This window comes from Stomoxys calcitrans, chromosome 2 (assembly GCF_963082655.1).
Source record: "Stomoxys calcitrans chromosome 2, idStoCalc2.1, whole genome shotgun sequence".
Taxonomy (NCBI): Eukaryota; Metazoa; Arthropoda; class Insecta; order Diptera; family Muscidae; genus Stomoxys; species Stomoxys calcitrans.
Genome location: NC_081553.1, coordinates 216,872,757 through 216,891,964, shown reverse-complemented (window position 1 = coordinate 216,891,964; position 19,208 = coordinate 216,872,757). Strand labels below are relative to the sequence as shown.

Genomic DNA, 19,208 nt, shown 5'->3' with positions numbered 1-19,208 from the left:
TAAACATTTAATTTCACCAACACATTTATAATGATTAGGCATCATTATGTGCCGTGTAAACTCTACATAGGGAATATTTTATTTACTTTCTTCAAAACCAATGCTCTCACCTGTGGAGAGCATTGTGGAATTGAATTTTGATGATTTTGTTTTTTTTTGATGATTTTGTCTTTTTGGCCATTGTCACAGAAACAAGTCTAAAGTGCACTAGAAAGCAGCAGTCAGATTTGGAAAACCTTACAAAATGGCTGAAAATAAGTTATTAACAGCTCTACTGAATTTGATTCACATAATTGTTGATCAATTATTGGAATTTGCCTTGGGTTGGTACTGGGGACCGAAAAAAGTATGTACTCCTACCACAAATGCTGAGAAAGCAGTTATTGAAAAGAGTGCTGTTGAGTTAGCCAACTTAATTAGGCAACGGAAAATAAAAGCCTATGATGTGGTCAAATCTTATTGCGATCGCATAAGAGCAGTTGGTATTCCCCAAATTAATGCTGTTGTAGATGGACCTTTTGAGGCCGAAGCTTTGAAAGAGGCTGAGGAGATTGACCGAAAACTAGACAGTGGCCTATTTACCGAAGAAGAATTGCAGCAAAAGCCCTTTCTGGGTGTACCATTTACCACAAAAGACAGTACAGCAGTTAAAGGTAAATTGCATACTTTGGGTTTAATATCTAGAAAAAATGAAAAAGCCCCGGAAGATGCGGAGTGTGTGAAATTAATGAAAGAAAGCGGTGCCATTATCATAGCCACCAGTAATGTGCCCGAAGTGAACAAATGGATAGAGAGTCGAAATATGCTTACCGGAATAACCAACAATCCCTACGATCTTAGACGCTCTGTGGGTGGTTCGAGCGGTGGCGAAGCTGCCCTTATAGCTTCCTGTTGCACGGCTTTTGGAATAGGAACAGATATAGGAGGTTCAATAAGAATTCCTTCATTTAATTGTGGCATCTTTGGCCATAAAGCCAGCCAAAAGACTGTAAACATGAAGGGCTGCACATTCCGCACGGGCAAGGAAGAGAATACCATGGTATCTCTGGGTCCCATGACACGTTATGCCTGTGATCTTCTACCCATGTTTAAAGTCTTAACTGGTCCAAAAATGGCCGATACTCTTAAACTATCTCAACCAGTTGATTTAAAGAAAATCCGTTACTTCTACATTCCTTCGAACAACATGAAACAATGCAATCCTGTAAACCAAGAAACTCAGATGGTTATGAACAAGGTACGCAAGCATTTCGAAAGTATCACCGGCGAAGAAGTCAAATTGGCAAAACTTCCCAATCTTGAATTAAGCCATAAGATGTGGAGATATTGGATGACCCAAGAACCTGCAAACTTTAACAAACTTTTGGGCAATGGAGTTGATCTCAATCCTTTTGTGGAGCTGTTTAAGAAGCTAATAGGGCAAAGTGATTTTACTATGGCTGCTATTTACTCGCTCGTCGATAGTCTATTGCCCAAGGAAAAGGAAGAAATGATGAGAAACGCTACAACCGAATGCAAGAAAGCATTGCAGGATATGTTGGGTTCAGACGGTGTTCTTTTCTATCACAGTTCTCCACGCACTGCGCCATTCCACTACTATCCTCTGTTTAAGTTTTTGGACTTTAGCTATTTTTCAATTTTCAATGTTCTACACAATCCAGTCACCCAAGTTCCAATGGGTTTAGACTCAAACGGTTTACCTTTGGGCATACAAGTGGTGGCAAACGATATGAACGATCGACTGTGTCTAGCTGTGGCTGAAGAATTGGAACGCAAATTCGGAGGCTGGACTAAAATATAAACATTTTCAACTTTATAAATCAATGGTATTATACATGAAATTATAATTTTAAGTGATGCAAAGGTGGTATATATTTTTATACATTTTACATGGTTTTGAAATTAAAAAAATGTCTTAAAAAAAGACAATAAAACATTTAATAAATGACTCCATTTTTAATAATAAATAAAAGTTCACAATTTCGTTTAATTTATCTTTAGTATCTTTATTTATTTAATGATATCACATACAACAAGATTTCCCAACTTTTTTAAATAAGAGTATGTGAATTTTAATGGTATAACTGTATCGTGGTATAAGTGCAGTCTGGCATAACTGTGGTGTGGTATAACGGTAGTAGTGGATTAATATCTTCTTATAAATAAAATTTAATTTATGTTTGTTTGTATGTTTGTTTTTTATCGTTTTGTTTGTTTGTTCCGTATAGACTCAAAAACGGCTGAACCGATTACCTTAAAATTTTCACAGATTATGTAGTTTGGTCTGAAAGGAAACATAGGCTATATAATAGTTTGATAATGGAAGGGTGGCGGACCCTTCCCCTTACCCCAGAAGTACTACCAAAAAAAAAGTGGACCGATCGGGACAATATGGCATTCAAATGAAAGGTTTTTAAGAGTATGTATTTCATAATAAAAGTTGGGTCCAAGTATCTGGGGGGCCGCCCCAGTCCCAAAACCCCCTAAAATAGGTTTATTTGACGATCATGACAATATGGGACTCGAATGAAAGGTATGCGGGAGTAGATTACGAGTATGGTCGGGAAGTAGGAATAGGCTTTATAATTTATTGATAACGGAAGGCGGCGGACCCTCCACCGTTACCCCAAAATAGAAAGTGGACCGATAAGGACAAAATGGGTATCAAATGAAAAGTATGCGGGAGTAGATAACGAAACTGGCATACAAATTCATGTCGAAGTATATGGGGTCACCCCACCTCCACAAAAACGCCCAAAATGGGTACATTAGCCGATTACGGATATTTGGGGCTCGGTTTGTTTGTTCCCTATAGACTGAAAAACGGCAGAACCAATTTTCTCGAAATTTTCGCATATTGTCTAGGTTGGTCTGGAAGGAAACATAAGCTATATAATTTGTCGGTATCAGAAGGGGGTCCGTCCCTCTTGTGCCAAAAACACAACCCAAAATCAAAAGTGGACCGATCGGAAAAATATAGGTATCAAATGAAAGGTATTGGAGGCTAGAATACGAATATGGCATTAAAATTTGAGTCTAAGTACCCATCGGGCCGCCCCAACCCCAAAACCCCCCAAACAGACATATTGGACGTTCATTTCAATATGGGGCTCAAATGAAAGGTATTCCGGAGTAGATTTCGAATCTGGCATACAAAATCAGATCGAAGTATAGGGGGTCACGCCACCCTTCAACGACGCCATTAGACCTATTTTGACGGTATGATACTTGACTGAACCGATTTTCTTAAAATTTTCATAGATTATAAACGTTTGTCTGGAAGGAAACATAGGCTATATAAATTTTAGATATCGGGTGGGGCGGACCCTACCCCTTACCCTAAATACGCCACCCATATCTCAAAGTGGTCCGATGAGCACAATAAGGGTATTAAATGAAAGAAATTGGAGACCATAAATTGGGTTCAAGTACTCAGCGTGATGAGAACATTACCACCAGAAATCGAGAAGGGGCACATTCTAACACATCAACGAGTGCTTTCCGATACAAGTTTCAACCCAATGATAAGGGACCTTTTTTATAGCCGAGTCCGAACTGCGTCCTGCAGTGCGACACCTCTTTGGGGAAAATTTTGTAAATAACCATGCATGGCATTGTACCTGGCAAATGTTGCCAACATTAAGAGGGGATAAACGCCGCTTTGTCCGATGTTCTCGCCAGGATTCGAACGCGTTCAGCGTCATAGGCTACAATGGCACGAATTCGATATCCGCATTCAGGGCGAAGTATCCCCACCCTAAAAAGATATTAGAGATTTAATGAATGCGCAGCGGAGCGGGCCCGGTTCGGCTAGTTATATAATCAAAACCACCTGATTTCATACAGAAAATCAGGTGTTTGAGTGAGTCGAGTCACTCACTTGTGTCATACAAAGTGAGTGGAATATGTTGTGAAATGCTTATATATTGTTGTAGCAGTGTGTTGTACACTGAGGCGGGAGCCCCTGGCGATAAATTGCACTGCCTTCCATTACAGCTGAAGAAATTGATCTACCCCGGCAAACTAGAGTAGTTGTGGCTCGATTACGATCAGGCAACTGCCTCAACTTCGACAGCACAAGGATAGATGCCACGAAGTACAGGATGTATGCCGAGCCAAACCCAGACGCCTCAGATTCAGATACCTCTGGACGCACCCCATTTTAGTCGCAAAGTTCCTGGATCTGGATACTCAACGGAATCAAGCAGACGAAATAAAGAACACAACACACTGCTACAACAACACGGGTATGGTTTAATCGATTTAGTATGCGAATTTAGACAATGGTTACGTACGTTTGTACACACTTCCTCTGCCTTTTTCAGTCTGTGGCCTATTGTAATGGTTTGTTTTATGCCTTAAAATCCCTAATTGCCTCGTTGATTTTATGCGACTGAAAATAGACATATTCCTCTGTATATAGTTGGCATATACTGTCTTGTCTTAATTCCTGTATGCCGAACACAGTACGCTGATGAGTCAATCATCGGATATGCATTCTTCTAGTCATATTGGGCAGATCAGCTAACGTGTATATGCCTCATCAGCATGTCGCATCTGGTCTTACATAGTTTAGCTGGTAACCAATCGGCGCCTGCTGCCTTGTTGTTCATCGGCTGGTTTACTGATACGCTAACTCCATTCTATGCAAGCAATATACATTCAGTATTTGGGTTCCAGAAGCTGCCTCTGTACGAGAATAAGTTCTTACCTACGACTACATTCTGAACCCAGAACATCTCAATTACCTCACCCTCAGGTCTTTCCATTTCTCTCTTCAGCTTGCATATTTTCTAATTACCTCCCTTCACTTTTCTCTCACTTGGAGCATAGCTTCTGACTGGTCTGTATGTCATGTGCTACTTTTGAGCATTTTTCTGTGGACTGTACAATGGTTTCCGTTTGATCATCGGACCAAGGAGTGATGTCTTCATACAATTGTATCAGTCGATTTCACTCTTCTCGTGATGCTAAGAAGAGGGCAATCTTCATGATACTAATCGATGTTCGCTCCTCGATTCGACCCAACGTCCAGACGTTTGGTACATTGGTAGTACAACATTTTTTAGCAGATTTATGGGCAACATTTCTATAACCAAAATTTATATATTAGGAGTCTGGGTCCTATTTGTGGGATCACCTCACCCTATAAAGCTACGAAAGGTTGATAAGTGGTCCAATTGCTAAAATAGGTGATATTTGACAAGGGTGTCATGGGCACCTTTCCTTTCCTTTAGCATTTTAATGTTTTTCTATTAATATTGGGTTGCCCAAAAAGTAATTGCGGATTTTTTAAAAGAAAGTAAATGCATTTTTAATAAAACTTAGAATGAACTTTAATCAAATATACTTTTTTTACACTTTTTTTCTAAAGCAAACTAAAAGTAACAGCTGATAACTGACAGAAGAAAGAATGCAATTACAGAGTCACAAGCTGTGAAAAAATTTGTCAACGCCGACTATATGAAAAATCCGCAATTACTTTTTGGGCAACCCAATATATCTAATTTCGTTTATTTTTTAAAAACAAATTTCCATTTGCAATAAAAGAATTTTTTTTAAATTAATTACATTTTTGTTCGACGTTAGGATGTTTGTGGATTTAATTTGTAGCAACATGAAATTATCAAATAATGGGAAATTAGTATATTTCTATATATGTATATAGGGTGAGTATTAAAGCTGGTTAAAGGTGCACTGTGCAGGTAGCATATTCAAATGTTTGGAATACGTAGTAAATTGTGAATTATTAGCATATCGTCTAGGTGTTGTAATACTTTTGCATGGCCAATTCCACTTGTAGCGCTATGCATTGTTTGTGTTCCTCAAAGATGGCATTGGCCAACATTTGCTTTTTGTTCTCTAGCAGAGCATTTTCTCGTAGAAAATTCTCAACCATGCGCTCATAGTCATCAGTTCCCTGAACTGGTGATGTGACCTTTTCTTGGCTAACCGAACTCGATTTATTTTTCATTTGTTGTTGTTGCAATTGTTTTAAATGCAAAATTTCAGCCCTTTCTCTTTCGATACGCGCTTGCAGTTGCGATTTCCACAATTGTAATTCTTGATTTTCCAATTGTAATCTTAGCAGAGTGTTATAATCTGGATGCGTTTTGGAGACCATTAGTAGGCCATCCTCAATGTATAAACCATCGGAGGTTTCCTCCAGAATTTTAGTTTCGTCTGATGTTATGCTAGCGTCCTTGTTCACTTTGGGAGATTTATCTTTGTCGTTTGTCTCCACTGTAAGACCCTTTTGCTGTAGCTCGCTTGATGGTTTGTTATTGTTGATCTTTGTTTTTGTTGCCGCCGAAATGGAATCTGTGACGTCATTGCTACTTTCTGGCTCGTCAACAGATTTTTCGCTTTTCTTTTCAAAGGCTTTTAACTTGCGCTTTAGTTGTGTTATAATGCGTTGCACTTCCCAAAGTTGTTCTTCGCGCTTTTTGGACACAAAGCCGGCATTCATTTCGGAGTGTATTTGGTTTAATAAACTTTCCTGTTTGCATAACTCCTTTTGTATTTCTTCTGGGGTATCGGGAAGTTTCGGACTTGATGACGTCAGGGGAGGAACGTATCTACATAGAAACGAAAGAGATTGTGGTTACTCAAATCACTTCAAACTAAGATTTATACAAATTCAGTACTTGACTAAAAAGTTTACTATGCCCGCAAAGCGGTTACGTTTTTCTTGCTTTATTGTGATCATGTTGATAAGTTATAATTGTTGCTGGCTGCATAATTACATTCTTATCTTACTATGTGGTTTTATCTTAAAATAATATATGTATCTAATTATTCCTAGGGTGGGCATAAGACAAATTATCAGTGCATTAGTTGTGGTGTATCATCTATTTGTACTAGGATTTTTTTTTTTCATTATCTCACTGCATACAAAGCAAAATGTTTTAACAAGTGTTTCTTAAAAAATTAAATTAGAACGTAATAAGAAACAAAGAGTAGTATTCAGTACAATTGGGAGAAACATACTCCGTATGCTACTGATACGTGCTGGAATCATGGGATAACCGAAAAATTGGTACTGTTTCGTTTGATGGAATCATATGCATTATTGGTTAGTATGGAACAGCATTCCGTGCAGCTCAGACCTATAACACCTCTGTACACTTGAAACGTATGAGGAGAGCATGTAAGTCTGATAATGCCACACAGATCGTAGCTCAAAGTTTTAAGCTGTGTGGAGGTCATAGTTATACCGTTTCAAGAGGTCTTGCAAAATGCAAATTTTGCCCCTGAACATTCGACTATGGAACAGAGCCAAACTTCTCACATATCAATGAGTGCAGTACGATTCAGCTTTAAGCTCAATGATAAGGGCTTCCTTTTTTTAGTCGAGTCCGAACGGCTGCTGCGGACACCTCTTTGGTACCAGCTTTAGGAGTGGATAACCACCGCAGGAAATTTTTTCTTATCTTCTCGCCAAGATTCGAACTCAGGCGTTTAGCGTCATAGGCAGACATGCTGACCTCTGTACCACCATGGCCTCCAGAGTTGGTATTTTTCAAATTACATATGACAAGTCTTATCGTGTAATAGTAGCTCAGGCCTCAGTATCGAAATTTTGTCTGAGCCCAGAGCCTTGATTTAGATTTTGTAATGAAGCTGATATTTCTAAATTCATTTGCAGTAGATTATGATGTTGGCCGACGGCCCTATCCTGGCGCATTTTTACTTATCAATCACTGTTACATTGCCCAAAGGGGTTGATGCCTTGATTTAGATTTTGCAATGAAGCTGGCGTTTCTTACTTCAATTACAGAAGATTATGATGAACGGCCTTATCGCCTCTTCTCGCCCAAATATTCTCGGAATGCTCGACAAACAGTTGCCTAACCTGGCGGATCTTTACCTATCAGTCACTGTTACTTTGGCCAAAGGGATTGATGTCTTATCGTTTCTTCTTCCGGGATTCGAATGTCACATTCGGCGAAGTGAAAGTGATTGAACTGAAAAAATGTGCCAGTTTGTTTTTATTGAGCGGGCGAAATCGATACATGGAAGTCTAAACAGTAGTTTACAGGGTTCTTGGCTAAGCTCCTGGTTTTGTCCTTGAGCACTCAAATGAGCAGTGCAGCATTTTTGACAATTGGCCTAACGAAAACTTTCAACCATGCTCCAATTTTGTTAGAACACCACACACCTACAAGGCGAAACTAAAACCCTGATAGCGTTGAAAACAAGTCCAGCAGGCTGCCGTGTTGTCTTCAATTTTTGTTGTTGTTGTAGCAGTTCGTTGTGGTCTATCTTTCGTCTGCTTGATTCTGCTGAGTGTCAAGACCCAGGAAATCTGCGACTAAGATGGGGTGCGTCCAAAGGGATTTGGGTCTGAGTCGATCCCTGTGGACGCACCCTATCCTAGTCGTAGAGTTCCTAGGTCTTGACACTCAACAGAATCAAGCAGACGACGAACAAACTGCTACAACAATAACATCAAAAATTGTTTGCTTAGTTTTCATGTGAGTCCTTCCTACGCAAAAGTACGCATCCGCTCTAAGTTGTTTTGATTGTGCGGCAGCCTCCCGAGCCAATCAAAGCACTCTTTCAAAAAACAACATTCCTAAAGCCCAAGTCATTGCACTTTAGCCGTTAAGTTTTGAGATGCATTGAGTTTAATAAACTTCTCCTCATAAATATGACTCAAACTTACTTGACAAGTTTTACATCGGGAAATAATGAAGGGCAGTGACACAGCAAAGTTACTAATAACCGATGAGACATTTGTAGAGGTGGACTCAAAAGCATTGCCAACGATTGGGCATTCATTTTATTGCTTTTCTCATTCTGTATAACTGAGTCGAAATGCAGCAAAATCCAAGACAATAAAATTTTATTGCATTTTGGTAGTTGTTCCAAGAGTTGGGTAATATCCTCTTGCTGTTTTGTGACCTTAGGATGGGCTGCTACTTCCTCGAATCTGGCCATTAATTCTGTGGTTAACACAGGCTCCGGCAGTTCTCTATATACAAAAATAAATAAGTACATATATAAAAATTATTATAACTTCGCAAAAATTATGGTAAATAAATGGTCATTACTTTAGAAATAATTTCAATAGCCCACAAGCAGTTGCTACATCCAATTCATCAGTTTCCGGCTGTCTTTCACGATTGTTGTATAAACGTTTGAAGTGAAGCAGCCTGGTTTTTACCGGCTCCACCCGGTATATTTGTTCGTTTTTTAAAGCATATTCCTGTAGATAGTCTATACAATCACGAACCACCAAGGGCAAATCCAGACCATCATGGCAACGGCTGCGTTCGGTTGCCAGACAAACTGAAACCCCAAACACTGGGGAACACAGCTCCAAAACTTCGTCACAACTTATGCTAGATTGTTGTTTTGTCTTATCCTTCTTCTCTTTGCGATCTTTGTCTTTTTCCTTATCCTTGGATTTTTCTTTTTTGTCCTTTTTTTCTTTGTCCTTCTTTTTATGCTCCTTGTCCTTGTCAGCATGTTTTTCTTTGTCCGATTTATCCTTCTGCTTGTCATCATCCTTTGCACTATCACGTGACTTTTCTCTCTTTTCTTTACTTTTTGAGGATGTAAACTTAAATGTTTTGGATTTCTTCGATTTGGAAGGACTTCTGAAATAAACGTACATGCATTACAGGCATTTCAATACGAATGATGAACTGTAACATACTTTGCATCGACCTCCTCGGGAGAGCTCTCTCCCTCCAGAGCAGCATAACCTCTGTCTTTGCTCTTATCCTTTTTGTCCTTACGACGTCCAATTAGAAGATCCTTCTTGCTTACCTTGTCATGATCCCCTTCGCTATCTATTAATGAGTACACAAAAAGGTGTGTTACAATCTCTTTTGCCAAACTCTTAGAAAGGGCTTACAGTCGCTCTCTTCTTTAATTTTCTTCGATTTACCACTGCCCTCTGAGCCTTCATATAGGCCCGGAAACTCCTTTTCCACATCAGGACTATCCAGGTCCATACTTTAATTTATTTTGTTTTTATTATTATTATTAAAATATTAAAGAGTTTGTTTACACTGTTAGCAGATGTCAAATTTGTTGTGTATGTATGTGTGTAGGTATGCCCTCATCAATACGCACAAACTAATGTCGTCTTCAGACGATTTGATGTTTCGCACCACCTACTAAGAATTGAGTACCATGAATTGGGTATTTGAGTTATTGGAAAAGCTAACAAAAATATTTCAGATAATTTTTCACTTATCTATAAAAGTGGTAAAGTTAGTTCATTTTAGCGATCGATCCATTTAGTTCCGTTCTTCAAAGGGGAACTAGTTCTTTTTTAATTTTTGACTTTTTGGGTTCCTTCATATAGGAAAAAATTGTAAATGAAATATGGCACAATTAATCCTAGTGCAATATGATGAGATGATTGTGTTGGTGCAGACAATTTGCCGTAATGAAGATATTTTGTTGAAATTTTTTGCAACTTAAAAAACATTTGCTTAAAACCATGTTAAAAAAATCTGACATCTTTATACTGTCAATCCTGGCCTGCTGTTAACAGCTGTTCGTATGAGACACCTTCGAAATCAGCCTTGTGTTGATATATACAAATCACTTAAACACCGTTTACTCTTCTCATTAAATCCGGATTTAATGATTTCGTCAGCTGATTTTATAAAAGGAAAATAGATGATCGAGCCATTAAATCCGGATTTAAAGAGCAATGGAAACGGGATTTTAAAATAATCGTAGTGTGAACGTGATTTGAAGATTATCTAAAATTAAATGGATTTGGGCTATAGTGTAAACGTGGTTTAATTACACAAAATTACAGTAATTTATTACCATACATTACGTTAATACATAACACTGATTCTTTTGTGCCACAAACTAATTGGACTGCGTCAGTAAATAAGCCGTTACCTAAAAATGAACAGCTGTTAGCTTTGTTTGTTTTTATCGAATTTTACTTTTCATAAAAGTCAAAAAAATGCCTTTTGTTATAAAAAATCTGGAAAAGGCCCATTTGGCACCCTTAAGGATATGTGAAACACAAGATGTCATAGCCTTGTGTAAAATTGCTTTCGACTATCTTTCAAATGGACCCGTTCCTCAGGAGACATTTTATCAAGCTTTGTCGGCAAAGTATAATCAGCAAATTCAATCGCATGAAGTTCAGCAAATAGTTGAGGCTTTAATCTCCATTCTAATTGAGGCGACAAAAAGTAATACGGATATAAATGGTGTTAAGGAGCCTCTAATGAAGTTGGAAGGATTCAAAGAAGATGTTACTGATATTTTAGCACAGTTTGTAACGAGCAAAAAAAAATTCATAGAAGGCTCTATAAAAACTGCTAACATAAGGGCTTATCGTTTAGTTAACATGGAATGGAGATTAGAAGTTCGCTTGGCTTCCAGAGCCCTAATGAAACAAAGCCAAGTTTTTGTTACCATGAAATTATATTTACACACTGAGCCTAAAAATGAAAATCGTGATTTGTTGGAGGACTTGCCCGATAGAGCGGTAGAAATCCACGATGATGAAAGAAGAAATCGAAAAGATTTGCTGGTGCAGACTGACTTGAACTCTTTGAAATACATGATTCAATCACTGGAAGAAGCTCTTATGGAATCTAGATCACGGCGCATACGGAATATAGTAGCAGCAATACATTAAACTTACACAATTTTAAATACAAATAAAATACATTTTATTTACTCTACTCTTAGCAATTAATGTTTATTCATTGTTTGTCAATAACTCTTGAGCGGCTGCCTTCAATAGTTCCTTTTTCTTTTGTCTGTCCGATTTCTTTTCTTCTGCCGATTTTTTGAGACCCTTAACACGGCGTGTCTGTATTTTGCCAATATTCTGTTTACCCAAATGTACGCGACCATGGGTATTGCCCAACTCGTCACGAGTAATGTTCTTCTTTTTACTAACTTTGAGCTCCTTGGGCTGCTTGCGTGATTGTTTGTACAAATCTTCTGAAGCAATTTTTGTACGTCTAATTGAAAAATCGGCTGATGGTCCTATTTCGACCAATTCTATTCTAGGGGTTTTCTGTCCAGATTTCTTAAGTAATATCTTGTAAGATCTCATTAAAATGTTCATCTCATCAGTGCAAGTGAAGCTCATAACATGCTCAATACCTTGAAGGCGTATGGCTTCTACTTTATCCTTTTGGAATGTGTCAATAAGAAGGTTTTTTAGACGGCGCAATTCCTCGGCCTGCGACCATTTTGGCCCATTGAAAACTAAGCAGGGTTTAACACATGTTCCGATTTTTTCTGTTTTAAATTCAGTCATTGCCTGATAGCGTTTGATACCCAGCTCAACCATGTCTAGAATTTCATTCTCGAAAATACGTCCCAAAACCAGATTATTTGGTCTCTTTTTTGATGTGGAGCCAAAAGCAAACATGGCACAGTCATTCTTTTGAGTTAAACTGAAATAGAAAGAAATGTATGGAATTAACAAAGCGGTAAACAAATATTTCTCAACTATGCGTATACTTACAATTCCAAAGACGAGGGATCATCAAATGGTGTAATGTCATTGTTCCTGTTCAATGATTTTATGAGGGGTTTTTTTAACTGCTGCAAATCTTTCATACACAACTTGACGTCTCCTCCACACTTGCGACCATCCAAAAACAGCATATTGCGGGGGCCTTCTATCAATTGAGGCTCTCTAGCCAATAGCACCTTTTTACCTTTACGGGTCTTAGGTTTTCTTTAAGTAAACAACTCATTGGTCAAGCAACCTATATAATATTTAATTTAGATTTACCTGATTCTTAGCAGAGACATTTTTAAATGATTTTATTTCTTTAGTTCCAAGCGCTTAATATGATGGGAATATGAAGAATGTACACGTGCTGTTGTTTTCGATGACAGAGGCAATGAAAACAACTAACAGGGTTGCCAAGCGTAATGCTATATTCTCAGCTGATTAATTATTGAAATCAAAGATTTTAGGACTTGTTGCAAGATGTCAAAACTGCTTGGTCTTCTTTTTTAGTAAGTCGCACAAATAAGATTCAGACCGTATGTCTTGGTCGTATATGGTCTTTGATTGAAATATTTACCAATATGTATCGTGGATAAAAAATAATAGATTGTATTATTTTCGGCAGAGATGCTCAACGAATAGGCTTGGCAACTTTCCCATTCTCTTTATGTCAATCAGATCTCGTGTCTGAGAGAAACGTCAAAATCTGTTTATTTCTCATATTTGTTGATTTTTAGCTTTTTGGCAATGGGAAAGACTTCCAAGGATAAACGGGATATATTTTATCGCCTTGCCAAGGAGCAAGGGTGGCGTGCTAGAAGTGCTTTCAAGCTAATACACATTGACCAAAAGTTTAATATACTCAATGGTGGGAACTAACAATTTCGCAATTAGCCTTTATAACTTTAGTATACCTTTTTATTGGCAGGAGTTACCAGGGCTGTTGATTTGTGCGCCGCTCCAGGAAGTTGGTCACAAGTTTTGTCCAGATGCCTTTACAAAAACAATGAAGAAAAGGACAAGGTGAAAATCATTGCTGTTGACCTACAGGCAATGGCACCCTTAGACGGTGTTATACAAATACAAGGTGATATCACAAAAATCGAAACGGCTAAAGCTATTATTGATCATTTTGGTGGTGAAGATCAAAAAGCCCAGCTGGTTATATGTGATGGAGCACCAGATGTCACTGGCCTCCATGATATCGATGAATATATACAAAGTCAACTTTTATTGGCTGCCTTGAGTATAACGACTCACGTTCTAATGGCTGGAGGGAATTTCGTAGCAAAAATATTTCGCGGAAAGGATACTAGCCTTTTGTATTCCCAGTTAAAAATATTTTTTGAAAAAGTTTCAATTGCTAAACCAGCTAGCTCCAGAAACTCCAGTATAGAGGCCTTCGTCGTTTGTCAAAATTATAGATGTCCCGAAGGCTATATACCTCAAATGATTAATCCCATGATAGATGATGTAAAGGTTATACAGAATGCAACAGATTCGATAGTAAATAAAACATTGATTCCTTTTGTTGTTTGTGGTGATTTATCGGGCTACGATTCCGATATGAGCTACAATTTAAATGTAAGTACATATTTGATATAATTCAGTTTTGCTTAACTGGATAATATTTTAAAATTCCTTGCAGCATGATGACACAGATTCCGAATATACATACCATGAAGTTGTACAGAAGCCAATATCACCAGCTTACAAAGAAATATTGGATAAATTAAAAAATTGTTCCATAAAACATAAAGCCATTACCATTAACCATGAAAGCGAATAAAAATCAGGTTGGAATTCACACAAAATTATATGGCCTACAGTTATTCACCAGGCAAGATATTTTAACATTTTTATACCCTTCACCATAATTCTGTTTGTAACACCTCGAATATGTATATATATTCTTGATCGTCATGTCATTTTAAGTCGATTTAGCCATGTCCGTCTGTCTGTCGAAAGTACGCTAATAATCAAAGGAGTAAAGCTAGCCGCTTGAAATTTGCCACAAATACTTTTTATTAGTGTAGGTCGGTTGGGATTGTAAATGGGCCAAATCGGTCCATGTTTTGATATAGCTGCCATATAAACCGATCTTGGGTCTTGACTTCTTGAGCCAATAGAGCGCGCAATTCTCATCCGATTTAGCTGGAATTTTGCATGAGGTGTTTTGTTATGAATTCCAATAACTCTGCTATATATGGCCAAAAACTCTGCTAAATATGGCCAATAACTCTGCTAAATATTGGTCCTTTGGGCCGGAATGAGCTTGCTCACACAGAAGCTTGACGAAGATCGCCACCTTCACATGAAAATGTGGCTATAACAACAAGAAAGAAAACGAAAATTCGGTATACATTTTTTGATATCACATAAGTTGAATTCGACTGTCAAATTTGTCGAACACGATCGATATAAGTTAATTGCAATCTAAACTAAATTGCGCCTGTTTGTTGAAAGAGTACGGAACCTACTTTTATATTAATTCTTTTATTTACCGCAATATTTTTCTATAATCAAACTGTCGAAGGCGAATAAGTTACAGAATACCATGAAATTTGAAATTCGCCTGCGACTACGACTGCAGTCGATTTCGCCTTCGACAACGGGATTAAAGGTGCATGTTTCAAAGTTTAAGCCAAAGACAAGCAATTGATTCAGCACCTACATTTTCTACAAAATTAAAAGAAATAATACGAAAAACGTAACAGTATTTACATTTATTTATAAATTTTATCTCAACTAAAAACATATTCATTTGTTTTTCCATCTGATTGCGGCTTGGACGATATAGTTGCCGAAGTTAATGGTTTTAAGCCATATTTATACATTTTGTTCAAACTTTCTGGAAAGTCTGGCAGCAAATTATTGAAATTCTCTACATGCTGTGTGTGCTGTTCGGTCCATAAGCCATCGCCGGTAAAATGAAATTCACTCTCAATGAGATACAATACGAGCGTGAGACTCTCATTTTTAGTTAGTTTTTTATTGCTGCGATCGAATTTTAGAACTTGCAAGAAATCTGGATCACTTAATTGCTTCAATTTTTCTTGTATTCGTTTGCTGCGAAAACAAATGATTTCAAAATAATCAATTTCATGTTATTTCAATAGGGAAATCATAACTTACATGGGATACAAAAGTAGATGTATATTGTTGTAAATATCTTCAGTTGTAAATGTTTTCCCCAACAAATATTCGTAGCAGTTTTTTACTTGTGTGGCCGGTATATGACACCAATTCGGATGTCTTGACAATATATTCCTAAGATCATTTTCTGGTTTATTCATTACCTTGGACAAATAAACAACATTATCCCGCCCCTTTGTTCTATCGGAACCATCCCGAGCAAACCTGCAAATTGGTAAAATTAAAAAAAAGAAAAGTGTTTGAAGCCATTTTCACTTACTTGGCAAATGCTTCGGATCCACAAGATAAAATATGTAACGAAGCACATCTGACTTTAAGCTGATTTAAATAATCCAATCTCAGTCTAGCTTTATTTTGATAATGAACAAGTCGTAGTACCCTTGGATTTGTGCTTAATACTTTAAACTCTTCTACTTCGTTTAAATCTTTTAAGCGTTCTAGAACGGTATCTGGTCCCAAAGTCAATATTTCCAAGCAACGTAATATGGCATCCTCGCCAATGCCATAATGTTTAATGTGCTTTAGTGTAGTTAGAAGAGCATCGCAAGATGTCATCATAATTTTCGGCCTTTTATACAACAACTCCCTTATATTATGTCCAGCAATATTCGGTTTCTCTTCTATAATTCGTCTCACATTTTCTGCATCGCCATATAGCAAAAAACCATTTTTTATAATCCGCTCATTGGAAAATTTCAATTCATTGTGTAAAACATCGACTATCGATTGAACGGAGTAGAAGCTTTTGTGGCGTAGTCGGCCATAGGTTTTCCATATCTTTTCCAAATCACTCGGTGTTGCCATAAGTTTTTGCTGGAGATAACAATTTAAAATGCGCTGCCGCAATATCTTGAGATGTATTTCTTCGACTTGCTGATCCCATTCTGCGGGCAATTTTAATTCTATATCGGTAAATGTCCCTCGCAGGCGTTCTACTACATCTGTTTCAAAAGGTATGTGATTCTGTGACTTGAGGGTAGCAATAGTTCGATTCATTGCGGATACAAATTTGGACAAAAGAGATATGGTTATATTTTCAAACCCACATTCTTTCAAGACAATATAGCGGTTTTCTATTGTCATCTCATTTGTATACAAAATCATAGGTTTGCTTAGTATGTCTTCAAGCGTGAATGATAATTTGCCTAATATTCTGTTAGTATTTATAATATCTTTGCTTCTCAAGGTTTTCAATTCAGGATGCTTTTTCAATATTGACTGCCATCGCATGAAGTTAGAACCTACAATATCGTAATTTACTTATATTGTAATTGAATTCAAGAAGACAGCTTGGCATACCTATGTTTTTTGCAAAGAAGTTGGGACCCAAGTCTTCTTGTGGCAATCTAGCATCCATCATTTCATTTGCTGATGACAGAAACCTCCTAGCCGCATAATTGACATCCCTTGTTAATAGTGCCATAAAACTACCAAATCTCTGGCGGAACATGATCAGTAATTTTGTTTCGGTTTGGACAGTTTCCTGATTAGATTGGTGTGCGAATACAAATTCAATTTATCATTCTTAATATAATATTCATGCACACCACGACTGTCGGAGAACTATTTATTTATGAAAACAGCGGGAGCTGTGCTTTAAAACAGCTGTGATTATTACATGAATTTGAGGGGTGAATTCGTTTGTACAACGAACGACGTATCCTATCTGTCATCGAAGAGGAGACATGAATAAATCTTGGTATGAATCAAGGTAGATTGAAAAGGTAAAAATGACTGCAAAGCTGATAAGATTTGTGTTAAGCTCCCACGGGTCATAAAATATTTTTGGCCGCATTCTCAAAACTTAATGCAGATTTCAAATAGGTTTATTAGACAGATTTCCTTTATAGAAATGTCAAAAAAAAAACATATTTTAAGGTTTCTTTAAGTTTGGTGAACCAGGCCGTTTGTTTGTAACATTTTTTTAAATTAATTATAACATTGTTTTGTTGCTAATGTGTGAAATATCGGATCAAATAGAACATATTTTTAAGATTTTCGAAAACAGTTGTGTCATTCAGACTTTGACATTTAGATTTACTGCAAAATCAAAACATATATAAAAAATTGTATTCAGCTGTTCCCATTATCACCTTATAAGTGCATCCTGACACTACCTCTTAATTGTACCATGGTACAATTATAGAAGGTAATGTCACTTGCCCAACAACAACGATATACCCCTGTGGGAATGGGGGCAAAAATTTCCATATATCAAACTTCTGTGCCAAATTGACATTCTAGTTTTTATTCGCATTACTGCGGCCAAAAACTTAAATGATTTGTGATTGCAAATATATAAATTATAAATTAAATCATTAAAAACGTGGAAAATAAGCAAAATGATGAGAAAATTTTAAAATCTTAAACCATTTGACATAAGAGCGTATTTGGATGCAACTCTGAAATTGGAAAATGTTATCAGCAGGGCTTATGACGTTACCAAGGCGGATTTAATAAGGTGATCTCACGCAAACAGCTGTTAACATCCGGCCAGGTTTGACGGTATTAAGATGTCAGATTTTTGTTTGCATTCCTTTTGTTAACGCGAACTTAACAGTCGGCCAGGTTTGACGGTATAAAGATGTCGCATTTTTGTTTGCATTCACATTGTTGTCATCTTTTTTCTCACATATTCTCTCCTCATGTACGCACACGCATGCACTCACGCACACAAATTTCTTTGTGTGTGTTGGCAAACCGTCCATCAGCTTGATGCCAAAATGGCGGATTGCACCACATGATTTGTGGTTGTTGTACAAATGAGACCACCTTTAATTGTTTCGCCATGCCTAGTGGAAAATTGCGCCACCATCACCACAGGGTTGTATAGTTGATTTCGTTGTTGTTGGGCAAGTGAGCCAACCTTATTAATTCATCCATGATTGTACTCAGCTGTTTGCTGCTTACGACCTGGTCATTATGTCATGGTTTCAAAGGCTTGTATGCACGGTTGCCAGATTTTTTTGAGATAGATCCCAAAAATTCCAAACAAGTTTACCCAAAAAATCTTCTATTGGATTGCCCAAAAAGTAATTGCAGATTTTTCATATAGTCGGCGTTGAAAAATTTTTTTTAAGCTTGTAATTGCATTCTTTCTTCTGTCAGTTATCAGCTGTTACTTTTAGCATGCTTTAGAAAAAAGTGTAAAAAAGTATATTTGATTAAAGTTCATTCTAAGTTTTATTAAAAATGCATTTACTTTCTTTTAAAAAATCCTCAATTACTTCTTGGGCAACCCAATATTTAAATGTTTTTCCCCTAATAAATATATATACTGATAGAGTTTTATTTTTATAAAAAATTATTATGCCCACAACCAAAGGATTGGTGTATTTTAGTTTTGTCATTGTTATAGCTGGTACTTTGTTCGTTTTTCACCATTAAAAACCCTTTTTCGCGATTACTTCATTGAAACAATACACAAAAAACAATGATAAAATAAAAATTTTATTAAAATTTTACAATAAGTGATAAGGAAATGTCCTACTGAATAAAATCAGCAAGTTTTTTTGTTTAAAAATCTATTTACTAAAAAAAGTAATCGGCGAAAAATATCGCGAAAAGCGAATATAGTACCAGTCTT

At 37.1% G+C, this 19,208-nt stretch overlaps 6 protein-coding genes across 7 annotated transcripts; 3 read left to right on the top strand and 3 right to left on the bottom strand.

Annotated features, from left to right (window-relative positions):
• The first annotated feature begins 116 nt into the window (after positions 1-116).
• LOC106089233 (fatty-acid amide hydrolase 2) lies at positions 117-1,990 on the top strand. Its single transcript, XM_013255044.2, has one exon. It carries the CDS (start codon positions 245-247, stop codon positions 1,799-1,801), a length of 1,557 nt encoding a protein of 518 aa, XP_013110498.1. The 5' UTR covers positions 117-244; the 3' UTR covers positions 1,802-1,990.
• Positions 1,991-5,478: 3,488 nt separating this feature from the next.
• On the bottom strand, positions 5,479-10,026 carry LOC106089231 (ralA-binding protein 1). Of its 2 annotated transcripts, none has more exons than XM_013255039.2 (5): positions 9,866-10,026; positions 9,665-9,800; positions 9,057-9,605; positions 8,669-8,977; positions 5,479-6,578 (listed from the first exon to the last, which is right to left on the bottom strand). In XM_013255039.2, exons 1-5 carry the CDS (start codon positions 9,963-9,965, stop codon positions 5,762-5,764), a joined length of 1,911 nt encoding a protein of 636 aa, XP_013110493.2. In that variant the 5' UTR covers positions 9,966-10,026; the 3' UTR covers positions 5,479-5,761. The 2 variants fall into 2 exon arrangements, with proteins under 2 accessions (XP_013110493.2, XP_013110494.2); XM_013255040.2 differs by having other exon boundaries at positions 9,057-9,602.
• An 850-nt stretch (positions 10,027-10,876) lies between these two features.
• On the top strand, positions 10,877-11,681 carry LOC106089248 (uncharacterized). The gene has a single exon (XM_013255061.2). The coding sequence runs from the start codon at positions 10,943-10,945 to the stop codon at positions 11,627-11,629; it is 687 nt and encodes a 228-aa protein (XP_013110515.2). The 5' UTR covers positions 10,877-10,942; the 3' UTR covers positions 11,630-11,681.
• LOC106089246 (ribosome production factor 2 homolog) lies at positions 11,647-12,873 on the bottom strand. Its single transcript, XM_013255059.2, has 3 exons — positions 12,746-12,873; positions 12,473-12,688; positions 11,647-12,401 (listed from the first exon to the last, which is right to left on the bottom strand). The coding sequence occupies exons 1-3, from the start codon at positions 12,763-12,765 to the stop codon at positions 11,693-11,695; spliced, it is 945 nt and encodes a 314-aa protein (XP_013110513.1). The 5' UTR covers positions 12,766-12,873; the 3' UTR covers positions 11,647-11,692.
• Positions 12,874-13,138: 265 nt separating this feature from the next.
• Positions 13,139-14,280, top strand: LOC106089247 (putative tRNA (cytidine(32)/guanosine(34)-2'-O)-methyltransferase 1). The gene is made up of 3 exons (XM_013255060.2): positions 13,139-13,334; positions 13,395-14,050; positions 14,115-14,280. Exons 1-3 carry the CDS (start codon positions 13,214-13,216, stop codon positions 14,253-14,255), a joined length of 918 nt encoding a protein of 305 aa, XP_013110514.2. The 5' UTR covers positions 13,139-13,213; the 3' UTR covers positions 14,256-14,280.
• An 897-nt stretch (positions 14,281-15,177) lies between these two features.
• On the bottom strand, positions 15,178-17,442 carry LOC106089234 (transcription termination factor 5, mitochondrial). The gene is made up of 4 exons (XM_013255045.2): positions 16,922-17,442; positions 15,882-16,863; positions 15,602-15,826; positions 15,178-15,535 (listed from the first exon to the last, which is right to left on the bottom strand). Exons 1-4 carry the CDS (start codon positions 17,070-17,072, stop codon positions 15,211-15,213), a joined length of 1,683 nt encoding a protein of 560 aa, XP_013110499.2. The 5' UTR covers positions 17,073-17,442; the 3' UTR covers positions 15,178-15,210.
• Between the last annotated feature and the right edge of the window lie 1,766 nt (positions 17,443-19,208).

Excerpts from the sequence above, each read along its gene's own strand:
- LOC106089234 (XM_013255045.2), bottom strand. The coding sequence starts at position 17,072 with ATGTTCCGCCAGAGATTTGGTAGTTTTATGGCACTATTAACAAGGGAT. Across the intron at positions 16,864-16,921 it reads CTTCTTTGCAAAAAACATAG|GTTCTAACTTCATGCGATGG; the intron begins GTATGCCAAGCT and ends ACGATATTGTAG. Across the intron at positions 15,827-15,881 it reads GGATCCGAAGCATTTGCCAA|GTTTGCTCGGGATGGTTCCG; the intron begins GTAAGTGAAAAT and ends ACCAATTTGCAG.
- LOC106089246 (XM_013255059.2), bottom strand. The coding sequence starts at position 12,765 with ATGTCTCTGCTAAGAATCAG. Across the intron at positions 12,689-12,745 it reads ATGTCTCTGCTAAGAATCAG|AAAACCTAAGACCCGTAAAG; the intron begins GTAAATCTAAAT and ends GTTTACTTAAAG. Across the intron at positions 12,402-12,472 it reads GATCCCTCGTCTTTGGAATT|TTTAACTCAAAAGAATGACT; the intron begins GTAAGTATACGC and ends TTTCTATTTCAG.
- LOC106089247 (XM_013255060.2), top strand. The coding sequence starts at position 13,214 with ATGGGAAAGACTTCCAAGGATAAACGGGATATATTTTATCGCCTTGCC. Across the intron at positions 13,335-13,394 it reads AAAGTTTAATATACTCAATG|GAGTTACCAGGGCTGTTGAT; the intron begins GTGGGAACTAAC and ends TTTTATTGGCAG. Across the intron at positions 14,051-14,114 it reads ATATGAGCTACAATTTAAAT|CATGATGACACAGATTCCGA; the intron begins GTAAGTACATAT and ends AATTCCTTGCAG.
- LOC106089233 (XM_013255044.2), top strand. The coding sequence starts at position 245 with ATGGCTGAAAATAAGTTATTAACAGCTCTACTGAATTTGATTCACATA.
- LOC106089248 (XM_013255061.2), top strand. The coding sequence starts at position 10,943 with ATGCCTTTTGTTATAAAAAATCTGGAAAAGGCCCATTTGGCACCCTTA.
- LOC106089231 (XM_013255039.2), bottom strand. The coding sequence starts at position 9,965 with ATGGACCTGGATAGTCCTGATGTGGAAAAGGAGTTTCCGGGCCTATAT. Across the intron at positions 9,801-9,865 it reads AATTAAAGAAGAGAGCGACT|ATAGCGAAGGGGATCATGAC; the intron begins GTAAGCCCTTTC and ends ACTCATTAATAG. Across the intron at positions 6,579-8,668 it reads CCCGATGTAAAACTTGTCAA|ATACGTTCCTCCCCTGACGT; the intron begins GTAAGTTTGAGT and ends GTTTCTATGTAG.